The sequence below is a fragment of the Streptopelia decaocto genome (genome assembly GCF_964273445.1).
Source record: "Streptopelia decaocto genome assembly, chromosome: 17".
NCBI classification, from domain to species: domain Eukaryota; kingdom Metazoa; phylum Chordata; class Aves; order Columbiformes; family Columbidae; genus Streptopelia; species Streptopelia decaocto.
In genome coordinates this window covers 6,218,028-6,237,825 of record NC_138672.1, presented here as the reverse complement: position 1 = coordinate 6,237,825, position 19,798 = coordinate 6,218,028, and the positions used below count along the sequence as shown (strand labels likewise).

Here is a 19,798-nt window from a genome sequence, read left to right as displayed (position 1 = left end):
CTGTGTTCCCCGGCCAAGGGCATGGCGGAAAAAGGATGGAGATTGTTAAAAAGTTGCTGGGGGCTTGAGGGGAAGGAAAAGGGGGGGGACTGGCGGGTTGTAATTCCTAACTCCTGTCTGGCTTTCCCCATTTATTGTCCGGCCCTGTCATAATTAAGCCCCCCCTCTTGGCTGCATCAACGGAGAGCAAGTCAGCAATGAAGCCTTGCATAAATCATAGCCCATTTGAGAGAAACAACCGAAAGGCGAGCCCAGCGTGAGCAGGGTCTCCCAGGGACGGGACCGCCAGTCGCTCCCAGCAGGAACCGATCATGGCCTTTCTGTGTTACTGGTTCGCTAGAACTCAAAACAAAACAAACCAGGGACAAAGGACGGGAGGGAGTAAATGCACAATCCTCCCATTCAGATGAAAGAAAGGGAAAGTAAAACAGTAAATATCACAGTTTAAAGGGAGGACGCTCTGACCCGCAAAGAAAAACCATGGGGTTTAACCCCCTGTGCACCGGAGCCTGGGGCTGCATTGGGTTCCAACTGCCCTTGGGGGAGTGAAGGATGGAAAGGGGGGACACGCTGCAAAGCACCTGGTCAGGTCAGCAGGGCTGCACACACCACAGCGCCCGTAAAGCCCTGAATGAGAGATCTGCAGCTCAGAAAGATGCTCTGGAGGGAAGGTAAACGCACTGGGAAAGGTGCTGCTGCTGCTCTAAGACGTGGGAAATGCTGGTGCAATTCCCCACTCGCTTCTCAGTGACACATCTGACCGCGGTTGAGCCAATACATGTCTCCACGTGTCAGATCCCACCTGCAAAACCGACACCACAGCACAGCCCTCCTTTGTGAGAACACCACAAGGAAAATACAGTAGGGAGATAACTGGTGGCATTGGTTTCCTTTGACTAATTATTTTAGAATAGCATCTGTGCCAAGGTTTAAGGAAAACATGCTTCTTCCTTGAGGGAAGAGATGCCCAGAAGGGGCTGTGGAGTGACTGGCCATCCCAGCCTGGTGCGATGGGTGTGTGGTGGACCCCACCATCACCCTGCGAGTGAACAGGGCTGTCACTTCTGGGACAGCAATAGGGATTCAAAAAGCTGTTCCTGCCATGACAGTACCTCCTCATTCCTGTTACGGATGTAGATCAGCCTTAGCCTCTTCCAGCACTGATATTTTCAGTCTGTAGGACAGAGCCAGGGGGCCCATGTGCTTGCCATTCCACAGTTTGCTATCCTGTCTGCTGCAGGGTGCTACTGCTTCCGCAGAGCTGCCTGAACTTCACCATGGACATCTTGGTGACATCTTTCTGCTCTGCATTCCCAGCTCTGGAATAGGAAGGCTGGTGGCCTGGGCCTGTTCTTCTTCATATTCTTCTGCTTCCATCTACTGGCAAGGAAGGGTTAAATCACACATTTCCAGGGTACAGGGGAGCCCAGCAGCTGGAGTCCTTCCAGCACATGAAGACAACAAGCATCTTATGAATGAACTTCCCGAGTCAGTGTCCTTGCAATGGAAAAATAACACATCAGGGACTGCCCTGTGGCTTAAAACCTTGTTTTTCCAATGAGAGCTCAAGTGTCACTGGGAGTCTTACAGAAACTCCCATGTTTGCCTAAACAGATGTTCCTAAGAAAGGGAAGAGGGCTCCAATGAGATGGATGGCGGATCTTTTCTCATGCTGTTATATTGAGGCTTCCAGTCAGAGGGAACCCATATGGAGGCAAGCTGGAAAAGTTTAACGACTCCTATTGTGCCTATGGAACAGAAAACATCGAGGCCTCCACAACAGAATACAGGGTGAGGTGAAGGTGTCTTTTAGTGCCCTGGGTAGCCCAAACTCGCAGAACTCTGCAAAAAAACCAACCCAGCCCCAACACCAAATGCTGAAGCTGAGGTGGAGGGAGGAATGAAAACCCAACACTCCAGCGTTGTTCAGTCAAGGTGTGATGGGAAAGGAGGTTATTTCTCACTAATCTGGTGCGACATTTTTGCTCTAATGACTTGACTGGTACGGAAATGGAAAATCTTTCTGGGTGATATTTCTGGACAGAGACTGATTGACTAAGAATAATACAGGCAGCTTTCACACCACTGTGCTGGGTTCCGTGTCAGCGGAGGCCAGCTGTGTTTTCTTTTTGGTGAACGGTGCCTACAGTTTTCATCCAAGGTCAGTCCTGAGGGACATTAAAGAATAATAATCCTAATGATGTTTTGTCCTTCAAGGGCAACATCTTGTTACAGATCACAAAGCACTTCTAAATATTCATTTTAACTGTAATACAACAGTCTCCATAGGTGCCACCTGAGAACAGGAGGTGTTGTGCTAAGGACTGTTCAGAACTGTCTCACACCTTCCACAGAAGGGAAACTGAGGCACGGAGCACTGGAAAGCGCTGCCTGAGATTGTGCAGAATCTGATAAAGCTGCAGTTAGAGCTCAGGTGTGTGGAACAAGTTTGCTTCTTCAATTGTTGCTCTTCATGGAGTAAATTGTTACCCACAATATAGAAATGGCTCTAATTTCCAAATAGAAATAAATATCCTTGATGAATACTGAGACTCATCAGATTGCTGGTACTGAAAAGGATCCACCTTGTTTTTTCAGACTTGCTTGGTCAGAAAATCATGGAAGAAGCGACAGCCACCTGTTGCACACAGGGGAGAGAAGAGCCAGAGAGGCTGACGAGCTAAACCAAACCAAACCAAACCAAACCAAACCAAACCAAACCAAACCAAACCAAACCGGCTGACCATTGGGTAAGGAAAGTGTTGGGCAGGAAAGCTATGCTGAGCAGTAACACCGTCTTTGCCAGGGCCAGCTGCTGCTGCCAGCTTGGTGTGGTCACATAGGAACACACAAAACATGTTGGAGGCTGCGCAGCTGCAATTTCAGGGTTGGTGGTAGAGAAGTTGGTTGGTTTCAATCACAGAGACATGGGAACAATTGTTTCTTTTTCCTTGATGCCTGTGGTTCCCCTGAAGCCTTCAGGGATGATGCATGTCCCCTGTTACCTCAGCAGAACATTCTCTCTTGCAGTACAACACAATGCGGCTCAGTGCCTCTCTTCCTCAGGGTCCAGTTTCTTCAGTTGCTGTCTCCTCTGCTCCACAGTGGGAGTCAAAGCAGCACAGTGCCCAAAGCAGAGGATTCTACCCTTAAAACCTACATAGGCAAAGCCTGAAAATTGCCCTTTTAGGGATAAGAGCAATACACAGAAGTGTGTGATCTCTTTCCCAACCAAGCTGGCCATACATGCTGTACTGCTGCCAGCACTGCCAGCACATCACCCGAACTGTGACTGCCGTGGAGCACTCTGCCTATGGAAAGACCCCCAGTTTAAAACAGGTACCATGGTCACTGTCTGTGATGGTCCCCAAGAGCTTCAGCCAGACTAAGAGCATCCCAGCTGGAGCACCAGGACAATGGGCAGGCTTGAAGTGGCCAGAAGCCCTGACCACTGTTCTCTGTCTGCCCTCTGGTCATTTAGGAGACATTTTACAGAGGAGATTGTCAAACAAACATGGAAAACAAAGAGTTTACCTGCTCACCAACTTTCCCCGGTCGGCCGCGGTTTCCTGGCTCACCCTGCAGGACAGGACACAAGGCACACAGGTTACATGGTGCTCCCAGACCCTCAGCACAACACAATTCTTTGTACACCCATGATCTGGGGTGCTGTGTGAGAATTGTAGAAAAATGGTAAGAAACATCATCTTACAAAACCCACTGTGACTTAAAAGGTAATCCAGAGCAAGCAACACAGCTGACATGAGCATGGAGCAAACATTCGTTGTTCTGGAGTGAAATGCCCCAAAGCAGCTGGTCCTGCTGTGGCAAAATAACCTCCACCAAACCAAATTTGGACACTGAAACATAAGCTGTCAGCTTTCTGGTGGCATTATCCCTGTGTTTCATAAGGCATGAGCTCTCATCAGAGATGCTCCTGAAGATGGGGTGTTTCTAACCCATAACATTTTAATCTGAAAGACAGAGTAAGACAGAGAGATGAAGACAGAAACACATCAGCAGCAGGGAAAGAGTAGGAAAGGACATTGATTAACCAAAGGATTTGGAGAGCACTGAAGAAAAGCAAGAGTACAGACACCAAGGGGAGGTGTAGCTTCTGAATGACAGAGGAGAAGGGATCCAACACAATTCACCTGCTAGTGGAAGTGTCACAAGAATAAAAGACAACCCAAATATTCCCAGGCAATGCTGCACCCTGATTCTGCTCTTGCGAAATCTCAAACATCGGTACGTTACTGCCACACATAACATCCACATGAGAACCACGGAAAGAACCCACACAAGCTAAATCAGTGCGGGATGAGGGAAATTCAGAGAATGAGAAAAATGAGGGGTGAAGAGAAAGGCAGGAGGAAGGGGAGAACTTCAGGCTTACGGGGGATAAGGACAGCCGTGCACAGGCCATGCCGAGGGCCGGCTCACCGCTAACTGGTATTGTCTCCGGGTGACGGCAGCTGTATTTGCTCAGTAGGCAGATACTCCAGATGTGCTGCCAGACCACATTTTTGCTATTTACTGTTTGAAGAGGTTGTTTTTGTTGGGTTTTCTCTTTCCTTTTGAGTGTGGGTTTGTGGACCGGGCTGCCCTTGGATGGCTCCTGCTGCTAATTAGGCAGCAGAGATAGGAATGATGTGCATTGTTTTAGAACAAACCGTGGAGAAGCAATGGAAAATAAGATGAGATGATGGAGGGGGGTTGGTTAATATGAAAGGAGGACCACACTTGTTTATAACAAAGCACATGGCTTAAAAAATGCACCATCGTTCTTTTTGCTGAAGAAACCAAGCAGAACCAGAGACCCTAAAATTCAGAGAAAATAAGAAATCCTCAGTTCCGCTTGTCCTCTCTGGAACGAATACCCTAGGCTGGGAGCATGATAAAGCTGAGAAAAGATACTTCCCTCTTCTTTTCCTTCCTTCCATCTACTGCTTCTCTGATCATGAACAAACTCTTTCCTCACCTTGGGACCATCAGGACCAGGTCTTCCCGGAAATCCCTTCCGGCCAGATCGACCCTGAAATACATGTAAGAACAATAAACAGCGTGTCTGTGAACCTGTGTGGTGCAGCTTACAAGCAACGCTCCCCATGAATTCAGGGTGCTAGAGATGGCGCAGTCCTTACAGAGGCCCAGGCAGCACAAGAGGAAAGCTCCGTGTCTCAAGTGACACCACGTTTGACGTGCCCAGATAGCTACTCCAAGGTTCAGCCCATTTCTGACCCTCCAGCTCAATTCCATTGCTTAAACATCACATCAGAAACATTATGCACGGACTATAAGAGCTATGTTGCTGCACTTTAGTTGATCATGTGCTGCATTTATTCTGCTTCCAGCAGTTTTCTTCTAGCAATGCCAGCGACGACACCAGTAGCCTGAGCATTCAAAGATGGTGCTTCCCTAGTGTTGGCCATATAAGCTTCTTATGGGCTCCATCCCTGGCATCCAGAGAGAATTTGGGAGCAGGACTGGCCTTACAGGCTGACATTCACAGCTATGGCCCAGAAAAGCAGAAATAAACCTGCAGACCAAGATGGTTTTTGTTGAGCCTTCCCTTCAAATAGAAGAACACTTCTGGTGCTGTCTTAGTCACTGGAGTAGCTGGATTTGTTTTGTTGCTCCAAAACGTAATAGAAGTGGCTACCAGAATAGTAGAGGAAATGCAAGATAAAACATTTATTTTCTGACCCACCTAGAAGCTCCAGCACAGTTACCAATTTTTAAGATATTTTACTATTTTGCAACGGTAATTATATACATAACCATTACAAAATCCTGAACTGGCAAGCTCACAGATATAATATTCTTTTTGCTGCTTCTAACTGTGTTTCAGTGATACATCACTGTCTTCAGGGTGACGTGGAGGTCAAAAAGGACTCTGACTGTCTGGGCTTTTATCTTGCTTTTGCTTCTGCTCATTGAAAAATATTATAAATCATGGAAGAAATATCGGGACTGGTTACAGAGATGGTTTCCAGTCAATGTGGTTTATCTTGAGGATGAACTATTCAAATGTTAGAGGGTTTTTCAAGGTCTGAGACTTTAAGACTCCCACTCGACACCCTGTGCAAGACACTTCCTTGACTTTCAGCCATCCTGGCTCAAGCAATTGGACCAAGCCCTGGACTACACAATATTTCTTAGAAGGGCAGATGACTTTCCAAATCAGGAGGTTTGAAGCTTCATGTTAATGTAACTACAATTCCATTGCAATGTCAACAGAGCTGATAGTAACTGAATAAATGACTGGCACCTACCTCTGGACCAGGGACTCCTGGTGGTCCTACGGGTCCTTCATCTCCCTGAGGTGAAAATAAATTAAAATAAAGGGCAAAGTAGTGACAAAATTTGGACTCATCATGTAGCAAGAATGAAAGGTCTGTGGTATGAGCAGCAGTTAAACACAGGCTGTGTGCTCAACTGCCACATTTTAACAACCGAGTCCTTCCTAATCTTAGAGCAGGCAGCTCAGCATCTCTGAGGTTTCTCATCTCCCTTTCCCATCTCAGGAAAAGAAAAGTCTGAAGTCAAGTCCTGCCAGTAAAGGCCATCCAAACTTTGACCAGAGTCAACACCAGTTGAGTGGGCCTATCATGGGCTGGATTTGGCCCATGGGGTACCCTGGACAGGCTCACAGGACTCTGTCTCATTTGATTTGGCAGAGATATGAATGCTGTTGAGCTCTCTACTCTCTTTCTTTCTCCTCTTCTTTCTTCTTTCTCTTTTTTGCCCCCCACAAAAAGGATGTTGCAAATTTCCCACAGAACCATTTGGCAACCGTATGAAGGTTTCCCTTTTGCTTTCAAATGGGACTACACATGCTGCAGGATGGAGCTATCTCAAAATCTCACACAGCAATTGGACTCGGTCCTCTCCCTTGGCTCTACACCAATTTCTAATGTGATAGGATCAGATCTACGGTTTCTAGGAGACCTTCAATTAAGCCTCACAAAAATTATCTCAAGTGTCTAAAACCAACTGCCAAGAGAGAAATTAAAAGCTCCCTTGGCAGGCGCAGCTCTGGCTGTTCTCATGTAGGTGGTCAGCCGTGGTAATGAAGTGGCACGAGCTGGAGATGGGGCTGGAAGTCAGGAACCCAGCAAAATGGGCTCAGACAAACCACCCACGATACGCCACGTTTCTAAAAATATGTAATTCACAGCCTCGACCTCCCGCCTTGGGTAAAAGCAACAGTGAAATCACCGTGGTGTGGGTTTGTGCACATTCGAAGTCCTTCAGCACAGCTGATGTCCAACTCCATGTCCGTGTCTTCAGTCTCACTTTTACACTCACTAACTAGAGTAAATTGAAGGCAGCTTGGTCATGCCTGCCTGAACCTGGAATGCAGGGCTTCAATTCCATTTGTAAATTGCCTAGAATGGTTTTTTTTTCCTATTTCAGTGCAAATAAATGAGCTAATTTGCATTAATCCCATTCAGAGAGCAAGCAAAAGAGTTCCCAGAAAAAGTTAAGAATTATTAGTGCTATTAGACCAATCTGCCCACGCGTGTGCTAAGTATTATTTGCACAATGCCTCATGACTCTGGACAAACAGCTTATGCTGCTCTATAGGAGAAGAAACTCCAATGAAGCCACTGGAGTTACAAGAGGATAAACAGGGCACTCAGGCCTTTGCTGCTGCTATAAAGTTTTGCATCTCCAGGACAAGTAAATCAATCACAATTGTCCCTTTTTCGTGACTGCGAGTGGGATGAAGCTTCAAGTTTTCCATGACGCGGTAAGTGAGCTCTGGGATGCTGGGGAAAACCATTATTTGCAGAAGAGCAATTTAAATGTATCTACTCTTTTTACAAAAGGGTATTGCTCTGTGTGAGAAAGTGCAGCTTGCAGGTCTCACAGCTGAAAGAAAACACACTTAAAGGAGGCAAAAAGCACAAGCCAGGTCAGGGCATGCCTGGGCAAAGGGATGTGCAGGGAAAAGGGCACTAACACCTGTTCTAGATGGATGTGGGGGAACAGACTTTAAAAGAAAAGCCAATGCAGGGTTTAAGGTCAGCAGACGCCAGCAGCAACTGGAGCAAAGATCACGGGACCACAACTTAGTGGAAACTCCTCTTCTGCGCATCTCTGATCAATGAATATAAATAACCATCTGCTTCCAGATTCAGAGGGACAGGAGGACTTCAAGTTGCAGGCACCATTTCGGCATGCATTAATCTTCAAAATTCAATGTTATTCTTTAAATCTAATCTGCTTTTGGTTTGAAGACACTTACCTCTTGTCCAGGCAGCCCTCTTGGCCCAGGTAAACCTCGTGCTCCTGGCTTTCCCTGAGAAAGTACCAAAGGAAAAGATACTCAGAAAATAGAAACATAAGCTCAGAAGAGCAATTAAAATCAGAAAGTCTCTTTCACAGCCACGGGACATCATCCAATGTCAATTTTGTTACAGAAAAAAAAAAAAAAAAAAGAAGAAAAAAAAGAAAACCCTGCACTTGGAGGGACCTCAAGCCAAACAGACAGAGCTGCAAGGCTGGCCAGGACAAGCTCTAGGAATCTCCAGGGTTTTCTCTCTCTCCACACATCCCACTACTTTGCTTTCCCTGGCTGCCTCCCACCCCACACTGAGCTCCAGTCTCTGCTCCACTCACCTTCAGGCCTTCAGGACCATTTTCTCCAGGAGGGCCAATGTCACCTGGGAAGCCCTAAAGAAAATGAGAAATAGTCAGGGGGGGGAATAGGTGGACTTTTGCCAAGTCACAAACCCTGTAGGCATTTAAACGAAGCGTAGATGAGGTTTTTTGGGACATGGTTTAGAGGTGGACTTGGCAGTGTTGGGTTAGCGGCTGGACTTGATAATCTTAAAGGTCTTTTCCAAGTAAAATGATTCTGTGGTTCTATGGTGTGGGGGTGACCGTGTGGCTTCTACAAGGAATGAAGCAAGACACGGGCAGCAGTGCTATCAGTTCAATTCAAGAACAGCCTTTCCCAGCAGTTCCCTTTAGGTCCATCTTCTTAGCAGATTTATTGCTGTGAGGGCCTCCCTGTCATCGCACAGCTAAAAATGGCAATTTGGGGTTTTAATTAATCTTTATGAGTCAACGCATAATCTCGCTGCTCCGAGAAACGAACTGCACAGCTCAGCGACAAAGGGAAGCAGGCGAGGAATTAGGAAAGGTGCTGACATGCTCGTTAGCTGCTGCCTTCAGCCAGGCAGCAACTCCTTTCCACCCACCAGCCCTTCGCCGAGGAAACAAAGGAATCTGCGGTTATTTCCAACAGCAACAAAGAGGAGCGATTGCTAAGTGGCAGCACTCGACCGAGAGCCCTTCCAGATCCAGCAAAATACCAGAATACCGATGAAGGGAAAACAGAGCATCGGTTGTGCTGGAAGCGGCTCTCCAGCATCTTACAGATGTTGTCTGGTTGCTTATGAAGGAGAAAAGTGACAATGTGCTGGGGGAAGCTGACCCTGAATTTAAGGTATCACTCTGAGAACTATTTGGTAAGGGCAGTAAGGGTCTTTTTCTAATAAATATGGTGTTTTGTGGGGGAAAACCTGAAAAAACCCTTCGCAATATCTATGACAAAAAGTGGAAGGAAAAACCAGGAAACCATGAGATGCAGAACAGATCAGGAACCCATCCTGATCCTCCCTACCTCATCACCACTCATACACAAGAAGAGAGTGAAGCCTGACACAGAGAAGAGGAGAGTAGGCGGAAAGAGAGATGCAAGAATCAAGAAATGAGTGTTCTGCCCCACAAAAACAGCTGGAGAACAACTTCAAGGGCCAGAGAACAACACAGCGAGTAGAAAGACCAGTGTCCACAGAGTAAGGCTGGTGGCTGGGAGACAGCCTGGGGCTCTCACCAGGTTAGAGACAATCTTTGGGGACTGACCTTTCTGAATGAGAACAGAACAAGATGTTACATTTAGGACTTGCATGGGAAGAAAAAGGCTTGGAATGGTAGTTGGAGATGAGGAAATCTGAGTGCAGGGTGGTCAGAGGGCACAAGATAGACAGTTTGCTCCATCTTCCACTTTGAACAAAAGTGGATCTCAATTCACTAAATAACAGTAAATCCTACAACACAGCAAAGCTCTTTCTGGAGCCTTGATGCACTGTTGTCCTAGAGCAATTCATCTGCCCATCATTAGCGAAGGTTCTGACCCCAGAACACACTGGTTTTGGGCTGGTAAATGTGTCAGAGCTCAGGTCTCATGGTGAGTGGTGGCAATGGCAGCTCTCCCCTCTCCCTATGGGGCTGGGTGCCCACACGGGAGACAGCATTTGGCTCTTGCTTTCCCTATGAATTAGCAGCAGCTATATGCATATATGCCTCCTAATCAAAACCCTGTGTGGGCCTGTCTGTGCGTGGCTCGAGAGCTAAAAACCTCCAACGGAGAAAGGAGATAGACATCTCCAAATGCCACAGGGGTGTTTATCAGAGAGCTGGTTCCCAGCGGGGCTGCAAGCTGCAGACACCGAATAACTCCTGCTGCAGAGGCACAACGAGATGGGAGAGATGTTATCGTGTGGCTTTGCTGAAGAGAGGATGCTGCAGACGTTACTGAAGAAAGGAAAGACGTGAGAGGGAGGTGGTGGGACATACCTCAGGGCCGGGTGGTCCTGGAAACCCAACTGGACCTTTGTCACCGACTTTTCCCTGCAGGAAGCAGAAAAACATGGAGAAAGGTGAGCTGACTCCTGGCTATCGGCCTTCCTGTTCAGAATAGCACAGCTCCACTGAGTTGTCTTTCCAGCTGGGCACTGAACCTTCAGACAGGACATGAGGAAGCAGAGGACACTTGGTTACTTACCAGGGGACCTGGTTTCCCTCGCGCCCCAGGGGCCCCGGGCAAACCCTGGCTGCCCTGAGGAGAGACACACACACTTTTATCAGAAAACACAATGAAGCATCAAAAAACACCAATTCCCCAGCTCCAGCTCCAGTTTCTGCAGCAGAGAAGCACTTTCTAAGTGTGAAACTCAGCCTGCAAGGAGCTGGGACAGTTGCATTAATGTCAGTGAGATGTTTCTGCTAAAGCCAGGCTGAATTTAGCCCTGAGGAACATACAGGCTGTTGCAGTTAGTCATGGCTCAGAGCCACATATGCCCCAGTGCAGTCTTAAGTACGGAATTAGCCAGCTGAAGTGAGTATCATGTTGTAGTCACAGGGGAAAAGTAATTTGTTTAGAAGTTATTCACAGTGTTAAGTGCTTCACTGGGTCGGGGTTTGAGTTGCTGCACTGGGCAGGCAAAATCTCTGAGTCTGCAGCTGCTGGACCACACACATTCACACCCATCCCCATCAATCCCACCCATCACTTCCCATTTCTGCATGAAGATACGGCTCCTTTTACAGAAAGCCCCCAGTAGAACTGCTTTTATTATGAGTAACAACAAAATCCATATATTGACGTGAACTTTAGAAAGGCACAGTGTGCCCCAATGAGAATTACATGAGCAGGGGAACCTGACAGCAGGAGGTAGCTACTTTCAGCTCATCATGGCTTAAGATGAGCTGGGAAAGCTGGTGGCCACACATACTGCTGTGTAAGGGGGAAAAATATGATGGAGAAAAGAAGAACAATTACCTTGTCTCCTTGGAAGCCGATGTCTCCTGGAACACCTGCTGCTCCCTGATCACCCTGGATACACATCACCAGAGAGTTAAAATAGGCACCAGCAATGGCCGAAACGCCCAGGTAGATGCTACCAGTGCATTGTACAGCAAAAGTCTCATCACTAGCTCCATTCAAAATTGAACTGCTGGCAAACCGCAGATCCTATTAACTGTAAGACCATCCTGAACAAAGTATGTATTTCCCAACATTGATTCTAAAGCGAGAGATGAAACTGCAGGAGAGAGAAAAAGATGAATTCCCAAGCATTGTGTTTCTATAGAAGCTGCAGGGAGAGAGACTTCTTTCCTCTGGGTAACAGCAACTGTGAAGGTGGGGAAGTGTTAAAATTCAGCTGAACAGAAGAGCTAGTTCAGTTTTCAATGAATGGATCTTTTCTCTCAGAAGGCTCTATAGAAAAGAAAACAATACTCAGGGCTCCTGTGAGTGTATCCTAGTGCTGGCATCAAAGATCTATCTTCTTCTATAAGAAAACAAGAGTAACTTCTAGTTATTCTTCAGCAACATCTCATTGCCAATGTCTAGGCTGAGATTCTCAGGGAGGGGTAGGTTGGTGTTCATTGGGATGGGGATCCCATCGTTGAGCACACCACCACTGACAATATTTCCTAGCCAAGTTGTTTTTCTTCCCCCTTTTTGGACCATCCGAACAGATCCTGGCACTCTGGTTAGGAATAAGCATCCCTGAAGGTTTTGTTAGGAGCGCTGGGTTATCTTGTATCGCTTCTCAGCCCTGCTGTCAGGACCAGCTGACCTCCTGATGTCCCTTCCAACCTCATTTATTTAGTGATTTACTTAAACAAAGGATGAGTCAATGACAGGGCAGAGAAAGGAAAATTCCCTTGGAAGGCCAAGGGAAGAAGGGCTATAAAAACTTGGTACCCTGACAAGACCCAACAGAAATAACTGTTAGAGGAACTCTGTCCCATGCACAGCACATCCCTCTAAACTTGGCTGCCTAGGAAGGAAACAAACCATTTGAGAGCAGAGAATTACGTGTTTAAACATAGTCCACATGGAGCACATATGGACTCCTGCGACAGAGCCAAAGTCTACAAAGAGATGACAGAGGACATCTCCTTCTTCTCAAACAAAACCCACCCACTTGTTATCAGGGAGCTGAAATAATTCTAACTACTTCAGAAACGTGCAGGGGATAATGAAATTGTCAATGGTTAAGGCTTGAGTTGGGAAAGGCTTTTTGGAGACAGCTTTTTCGGAAGAAAAACAATGAAGAACTATGCAGATTCAATGATGGAAACATTTCATGGATTCATGCTAAATTTGCTTAAATGTTTTGGTAAATGTTCCCAGGACATTTCGCTGAACCATCTTCAAAACAAGTCTTTTATAGAGCAAAATTGGAATGTTGCTCTCAAAAAAAGCTAAATGAATTTTATTAATTTGGTTTGCAAGCTAAAATATTTTAATTGGAGTCAAATAACCAACTTTAACTTTTTGCTGCATCTAAAGTATTTTCCATTTTTTTTTTGGGCAATGCAAGCAAATGAAAATAAAATAGGTTATTCACACATCTTCAGTTCAGATGAACCCCAAGTATCAGATACAATAGAGACCCAGCCCATTTCCAGCCGTTATCAGATTTCTCTCATCTTCTCTGAATTTTCTACTTGTTTTATCTAGTCCAAGGCTTAAAACACTGAAATCAACAGGTTTTAGCACCTTTGCTAAAAAAATATTAGCAGTTTTCTACCCAGACAGTTTAAGTGGCCACTGAGTTAGTGTTTTAGAAGAAATACTTGGACAGTTAGAAATGCCTGTTGGGAAATGGGGATTAGAGAGGGTAAGAAGGAACAGGGAAGACAAAACACACCTCTTATCTTTAGCTGGGCTCCAGGCAACATGTTCACATGCTACAGCAATAGCACAGAAAAATGTCATGGCATGAATGATCCATCTGCAATGGTCATTAATTAATATCTTAACCCAAAAAATGAGGACTAGGGCATCCCCTTTCACCTGCCTTGAGCGCAGTCAATCTGGAATTGTGACTCGGGGTGTGTGTCCTTAATGTGAGGGAAAAAATGAGGAGGAAAGAGGTCAGGAATGTTTATTATTAGAAAAAAGAAGTGATGCCCGTATGATGAAAAGGGGCTGTAAGGACTTTGCTCATGAGGAGGGGGAGGGAAGTAAAATCTGAAATTACAAACAGGATCTGCCCATGGGATTTTGCCTATGTTTCGTGTTTCACCTGTAAAAGAAATGCAGCTTCAGGGACCCAACACTGCATGGAAAAGGGACTACGAGGGAAGGTACAGATTTGCAGAAGCAAGGCGGGTTTGCTGTCTGTAGGACACAGAGGAGACCTCTGTGCAAAACACTCATTTTGCTCTCGATTGGACATGTTTTTTTCCAAGACTTTCCACTTGGCAATATAAGGAGGGCTAAGACTGCAAGACTACTACAGGTATTTAACTGAGCTGTGTCCTTCACGAGGTACAGATGTCCTGATTCACACAACTGCTTACAAGAACAACCAGCTGGGATTTCCACCTCCTCCAACTTTGCTCTGTACTCCTTACACAATGTGGTCTTCTCGAGACCACTTTCATTTCGGGCTTATACAATAATTCCACTTCTCCCTATAAAAGCAGATACAGCCCTCCCTGTCCCCACGCAAAGATATGAATGGATGCTTAGACAGTTGGCAGAGTGCAGCTCAATCCCTATGGAAAATCATGTGTTTTCAATAGATTTCTGAGCCCTGTTTGCAAGCTGGGGTGTAAACGGGACTCCTGGACTCCAACACGGTTTTCTGCTGTGTGGGTTGAGCATTGGCTCTGCAGGAAAGCAGCACCAGCTTGGAAATCTGAAATAATTTGCTCTCCAGAGGGAGCTCAGGGACATGTGGTACAGTGGATGGGGATACCTGAGCCACAGCAACGTGCAGGCTGGTGCACCGTGCTGGACTGGCATCCCCAACCAGTCAGCTACGTTCTCCCTGTAACTAACTGCATCTTCAACAGCCAGCAGAGATGGGGACTCTGTCACTTGGGAGGTGACCAAGCCATGAATAAGGATCTCTGCAGAAGCAGACTGCACACAACTGTGGTCTGGAAATGTTTCAAGAAAGGCAAGAGGCAAACTTTCAGACAGACAGACATAGAGAATAAATACAAGATTCAGGAAGGTTGCTGATGTTTCTGGTTGTAGCAGTGAAACAGTTTTGTCTGAAGAAGACGATGGAGGGTCATAATGAAGTCAGAATCTAATGGACAGAAAGAATAGTAGGTAACCAGAGAAAGCCTTTAAATAAGATGTCACAGCCTAAAAATAGCGATAGCAGCAGAAACTAACGGTGACACAAACGGTGGGAGATTACAGAAGGGATCCTGTGACACAAGCCAGTCCCTCAGCTCCAGGCAGGGACCTTCCCATGACCCAAGCCCAACCAGAGATCCTGCCTCTACTTTTGTACATGTGGGATTTCCTTAAGTCAGACCTTTCTAAGACGAGCTTCTATTAAAAAGCATGTGACAAAACCAAGAGTGGCACAGAAAGATTCATGGTGCAGCTTCTTAATGAAGGCTGCAGCGGAAAACTTTTTCATTGAAACAAGGCAGGTGGCCAGAGAAAAGCTGATCCCAGCAAGGAGAGGGTCCAAAAGGCCAGGGTGCACTTCCCATCTCCAGCAACCTCCTCCTCGGTCACTTCTGCCACTCAGAGCTCACACATGAATGGCACCAATGTCCCCTCCTTCTGCCCCACGTGCATTTAGACCACGAGCTCTTTGAAGGCAGGTTTTTTTTTCCCTTGCTGCAAAATGAGCAAAACCAGCAAGACCAGATATAATTTATATTTCTCAGTCCTACCAGAGCATAAACAATTAAAATGCAAATGTAAACAAGCTGTAAGAAGGGATGAGTGTTTTTGCTCATGTTGCCCAAATCGGAGTGAGAGAAAATAAGAAGGCTTAAAGGTGCCATTCACTAAAGAAACATGGGAGTCAATAAATGCAACAGGCTTTTGATCAGGTGGAGAAGGGATGTATTATAAACTGGGCCAACTCGCTAAACAGCGAGACCGACAAATCAGAAAACCAAATAACTGAGAAAACCACAAAGCTGTTTCAGGCCAAATCTTCTCCCAAGTGTAAGAAGAGCTGCTGAACTTCATCTCTACTCATGCAAACAGATGCAGCAAACTCAGATGCTTCAGCTAAAAACCACAATGCCAGAGCTGCGTGACTTCACCTGAGTAGATGAGAATTGCGGTCATCGATACTTAAGTAGGTTTGATTTTCCTTTTGCCTTGTATTTCCCAGCCATTTGGCTGTGGGATGGCTGGGAAGAACACACACAAGCTATTTGAAAGCTCCCTCTGACTCTGAAACCATCGTTGGTCTGATCTGAGTCTGATAGCACCCAGGATGTTCAAACTAAAGGCAGCTCATTAGGGACAGAGGAGGCTCAAGCAGGAGGGATGGTTTGTCTGTCTTGGGTTAGGAAGGGGCTGTAATGAAAGCCAGGAAGGAAATCTGCCCTGTCCAAGCAAAATACAGTGGGAATGGTAAAAAGGAGGGAGAGAAAAGGTTTCGTGCACCTCAGGAGAAAGGCTGCAAGACTGAGCGTGGGGTTATCGGGGGAAGACGGATAATTCTGCACTTGGGAGTATTGTAAGGATAACTCTAGGGAGAGCTGCAAACCATTTGGTTACAGTGAAAGCAGTGGCTGGAGAAGTACTGGGGATAAACAGAGCAGTCTGTGTAAAGTGATGGAGACTATTATATAATGTCCAGGAAGGTTAACTTTGCTAAATAATGTTGGCGATTCTGAAGAAACTCAACCATTTCTTCTAAGGAGCAGACGGAAGAGTCTGAGGGCTCTGAGAATTGGTATTGAGTCAAAAAAACAGCTACAATTTCTTTCCTAAAGAAAAAGTCCTTCTCTTGCCCTGTCCTTTCTCTCTACAAAAGTGAAAAGGCAGTGCAGGACAGGAATGGAAACTGCAGACACAGGACCCCTGGCAAAGAGCTGCTATAATATGAGAGTGGAATCAACTGGCTTGACATTACTTCCCCCAAGTGCAGTTTTGGGCTGCTAAATCATTCTCTAAAAGCAAACATCTAACAAAAGAATAAAACATCACACAGGAGGAGGACAATACACTTAATGGTCATTTTCCATTGCCCTCCTGAGCAATCAGAGCCAACAGTAAATGACTGCACCTCCCACTCTTTCAGACTAAATAAGCCCTACAGTCCAATATCTGTAGGAGGATGGTTCTCACGACAGCACATCATGCTGATGTGGCTCAAGCTGCGTGTTTTTGTGCCAGCAGCGCTAAATCATTGCAATCAATGCCCAGCTCCGTTTTCCTTTTTCTAAAGTGATTTATATCAGTTTGGCATAAGGCATTTTCCCCTCTCTGAACAGGAGCTGAGGTACTGAACATGAAGCCATTTTTCCTGGGAATCCAGCTGGTTTGCTTGATCCAGTGAGTTGTGCTGCTTTGTCACATCATGTGTGCAAACCCACTGTCAGTGTCGTTAGGTTTTCATCCTCCTCCCCACCCTATCATGTAATCAATATAAAACCATAAAAGATGAGCAAAACACCAGATAATCTGACAGGTAACACCATCATCACTGGGAAACAGAAGATCCAAAGAGGAGCTGAGCATAACTGATCTACACTAGAGCTCTGTGGAAAAGGGGATGGGGCAGGTATCATAAAAGAAAAAAAAATCAAAACTGGAGTGTCAAGAAAGGAGGGAGGATGGCAGCAAAGAGACAGCCTGAGTGGAACCAGTACCATGGTGCTGAGTAAGGAAGAGAAGCTAGAAAGGGGTTTTCACATGCAAAATTAAAACACAGTGCAATAAGGGAGTATTCAGATCACCTTATCACCTTTCAGTCCATGTTCTCCAGGGTTTCCCATCAGCCCCTGAAACAAAAGAAAGATCAGAGTGAGACGGAGCCACCATGAAGACTTGCTCAGGTCTGTGACATTGATGTCCCTGATGGGCCTGGTGGCTCAGACCCACATCGGCCAGGCACAGCCCCGAGTTCAAACGCCAACCTGCTCCCAAAGCGTGCTCCTTCACACAATCTTTAAATATCCTTTGTGGGCTGGAGGCACTGGGATTCCGTGATGACTTATACCTACTGCAGACCACCAGTGGGATGTTGTGCTCGACAGTCCTGTGGCTGGCTTGATGGACAAGCATCCCAACACCCACCCTTCCTCTCAGAACCATCACCGTCACCCACGGGAGGAACAGAATAATCCTCAGCCCTGCCATGGAAATACAAGAGCTCACACAGCTCAGTTATTCTCTCACCTTTAAGCCTTTTGGTCCTGGATAGCCTATCGGTCCAACAGGGCCCATGTCACCCTAGGAAGAGAAAGAAAATGACTCAGGTCATGAGGTCCAAAACCAACAGAGAGCTGTATGGGGTGTGAAATCCCTCTCCTATGTGGTCCTTCAGTATCCCTCATTTATAGGAACTGCACCATGGATTTCAGCAGAAGTAGCATCCTGGCATGAGCCAAGAGACTTTTAATGTATAGACAGTCTGTATGTAAAATCAGCACAGGTGTTTGCCTTGCAGGCACAGGAGGGAAGAAGAGCAGCTCCTATTGGCATCCTGCTGTCTCCACAAAGAAGACCCCAAAGCAGCTTGACAGTGGCCACCAGAGACATGATCTGTCCCCCACGATCAGCTCACCCGGCCCCACCGTGCTGCTGTCCCCGTGCATGGCCATGGCCATGGGACGGAGCGTGCTGGATGTTGGGAGAATGTGGGAGCATCCTGTGCCACGCGAGGTATGTGGGTCCGGGAGTCTGGTCAGACTCCTGGATTCACTTAAAAATCAGATAAGGAATTCAGGCTAGTAAATTAAGGGCGAAATAATGAACAATTCATTAAGAAACCACTGTGAAGTGGAGCTGAGAAAATACTTTTTGTATGTTCCTTCTAACTTTTGAATGGATTCATTGCCCTCTTCTACTATTTAAGACATTAAAATATCAAGCTGGTTTAAGACAATCCCGAAGTGTGTTTATTCTTGGTGAAGTTACTCATGTTCTCGGAAAGAATCTACCGCAGTATTCCCAAGTTCTCTGGAGGGAGTCTGAGCATGCATTAAAAAGGACAGGCAGCAAACAGCAAAAAAGGCAACAGTCAAGAAATTTTGATTGTTATTGAGCTCTGATATCTAGAAGAGATATGGGGAAGAAAGAGGAGGAACAGGAGGTGAGGACAGGGGTGTCTTATCAGCGTGGCCATCCTGCTGCAGCAATAAGTCAGCACAGCATCATGAATTGAGGTTTGGAGGAGAAGCTGCAGCCCAGGAGGACACGGGAGCTCAGGGCTGCTGTGTGCACACGTATAAAAGAGCCTTCAGAGCCCAGCGTTCAACCAGGCTTTGGCTGCTTTCTGCCCATGAAGGGAGGCAGTGATACCGCGCACCAGCCTGGCCTGCCATGCGTAAATAAACAGGGACGGCTGTGCTGAAGGAGCGCGGCTCTGGTTGGCAGCCACCGCACTGGGAGCACTGGGAGCACTGGGCCGCAGCCGCCGAACAGATCCCCTTTTCATACCTCCCAGCATAAAGGCTTCTTGTAGAAATGCGTTGACTTAAAGCTTTGCCCATATAGTTAATTAGGAGAGCAAGAGGCTTTAGTTACAGCTAATTCTGCTCTTCGGCCTCTCTTAAACAGCAAACCCAAACACTTGCAGGGTGCGGGGAGGCAGCCGCAGCCCAGCCGGTCCCCAGGGGTGGCTGTACTGGGAAGGAAACGACTGAACAGGGACCAGCCCAGAGCAAACACCCGGCACCTTCTGCACCCTGAATTTGCCCCAGTCCCCCATATGCATGATGGGTACACCTGTTCCACCATATTCTCTGTTTTTCCCCATGGAGTCTGTGATTTCTGGGTTTGGTGCTCTCTGTTTGTGCAACACCTCTGGCAATCGAGGCCTTGATCTCAGCTGACATACACACTCCTTCAATTTAAGCTATGGAAAGGCAAAATAGGAAGGTTTTTAAGCAATCATTGCAAGTTAAGTTTTCATGGATTATCATAGCCAAGGAGGAATCGTTTTAAAAGAATACGTACCGCTTTTTGTGCATGGAGTGAAATAACATAAAACAAGTACCAAGACTTAAAAATAACCCATAATATGTTCAGCTGGGCATTCACTAA

General features: G+C 46.4%; 1 protein-coding gene across 1 annotated transcript in view; it reads right to left on the bottom strand.

The window, feature by feature from the left end:
• Positions 1-19,798, bottom strand: part of COL27A1 (collagen type XXVII alpha 1 chain) — a 145,628-nt gene that overhangs the window by 61,426 nt on the left and 64,404 nt on the right. The window contains exons 15-24 of the mRNA XM_082067769.1: positions 17,930-17,983; positions 17,488-17,532; positions 11,579-11,632; positions 10,802-10,855; positions 10,594-10,647; positions 8,629-8,682; positions 8,255-8,308; positions 6,276-6,320; positions 4,982-5,035; positions 3,535-3,579 (exon numbers count right to left, since the gene is read on the bottom strand). Of these exons, the coding sequence (XP_081923895.1) occupies positions 3,535-3,579; positions 4,982-5,035; positions 6,276-6,320; positions 8,255-8,308; positions 8,629-8,682; positions 10,594-10,647; positions 10,802-10,855; positions 11,579-11,632; positions 17,488-17,532; positions 17,930-17,983 (513 nt within the window). The remainder of the gene's footprint in view (positions 1-3,534; positions 3,580-4,981; positions 5,036-6,275; positions 6,321-8,254; positions 8,309-8,628; positions 8,683-10,593; positions 10,648-10,801; positions 10,856-11,578; positions 11,633-17,487; positions 17,533-17,929; positions 17,984-19,798) is intronic.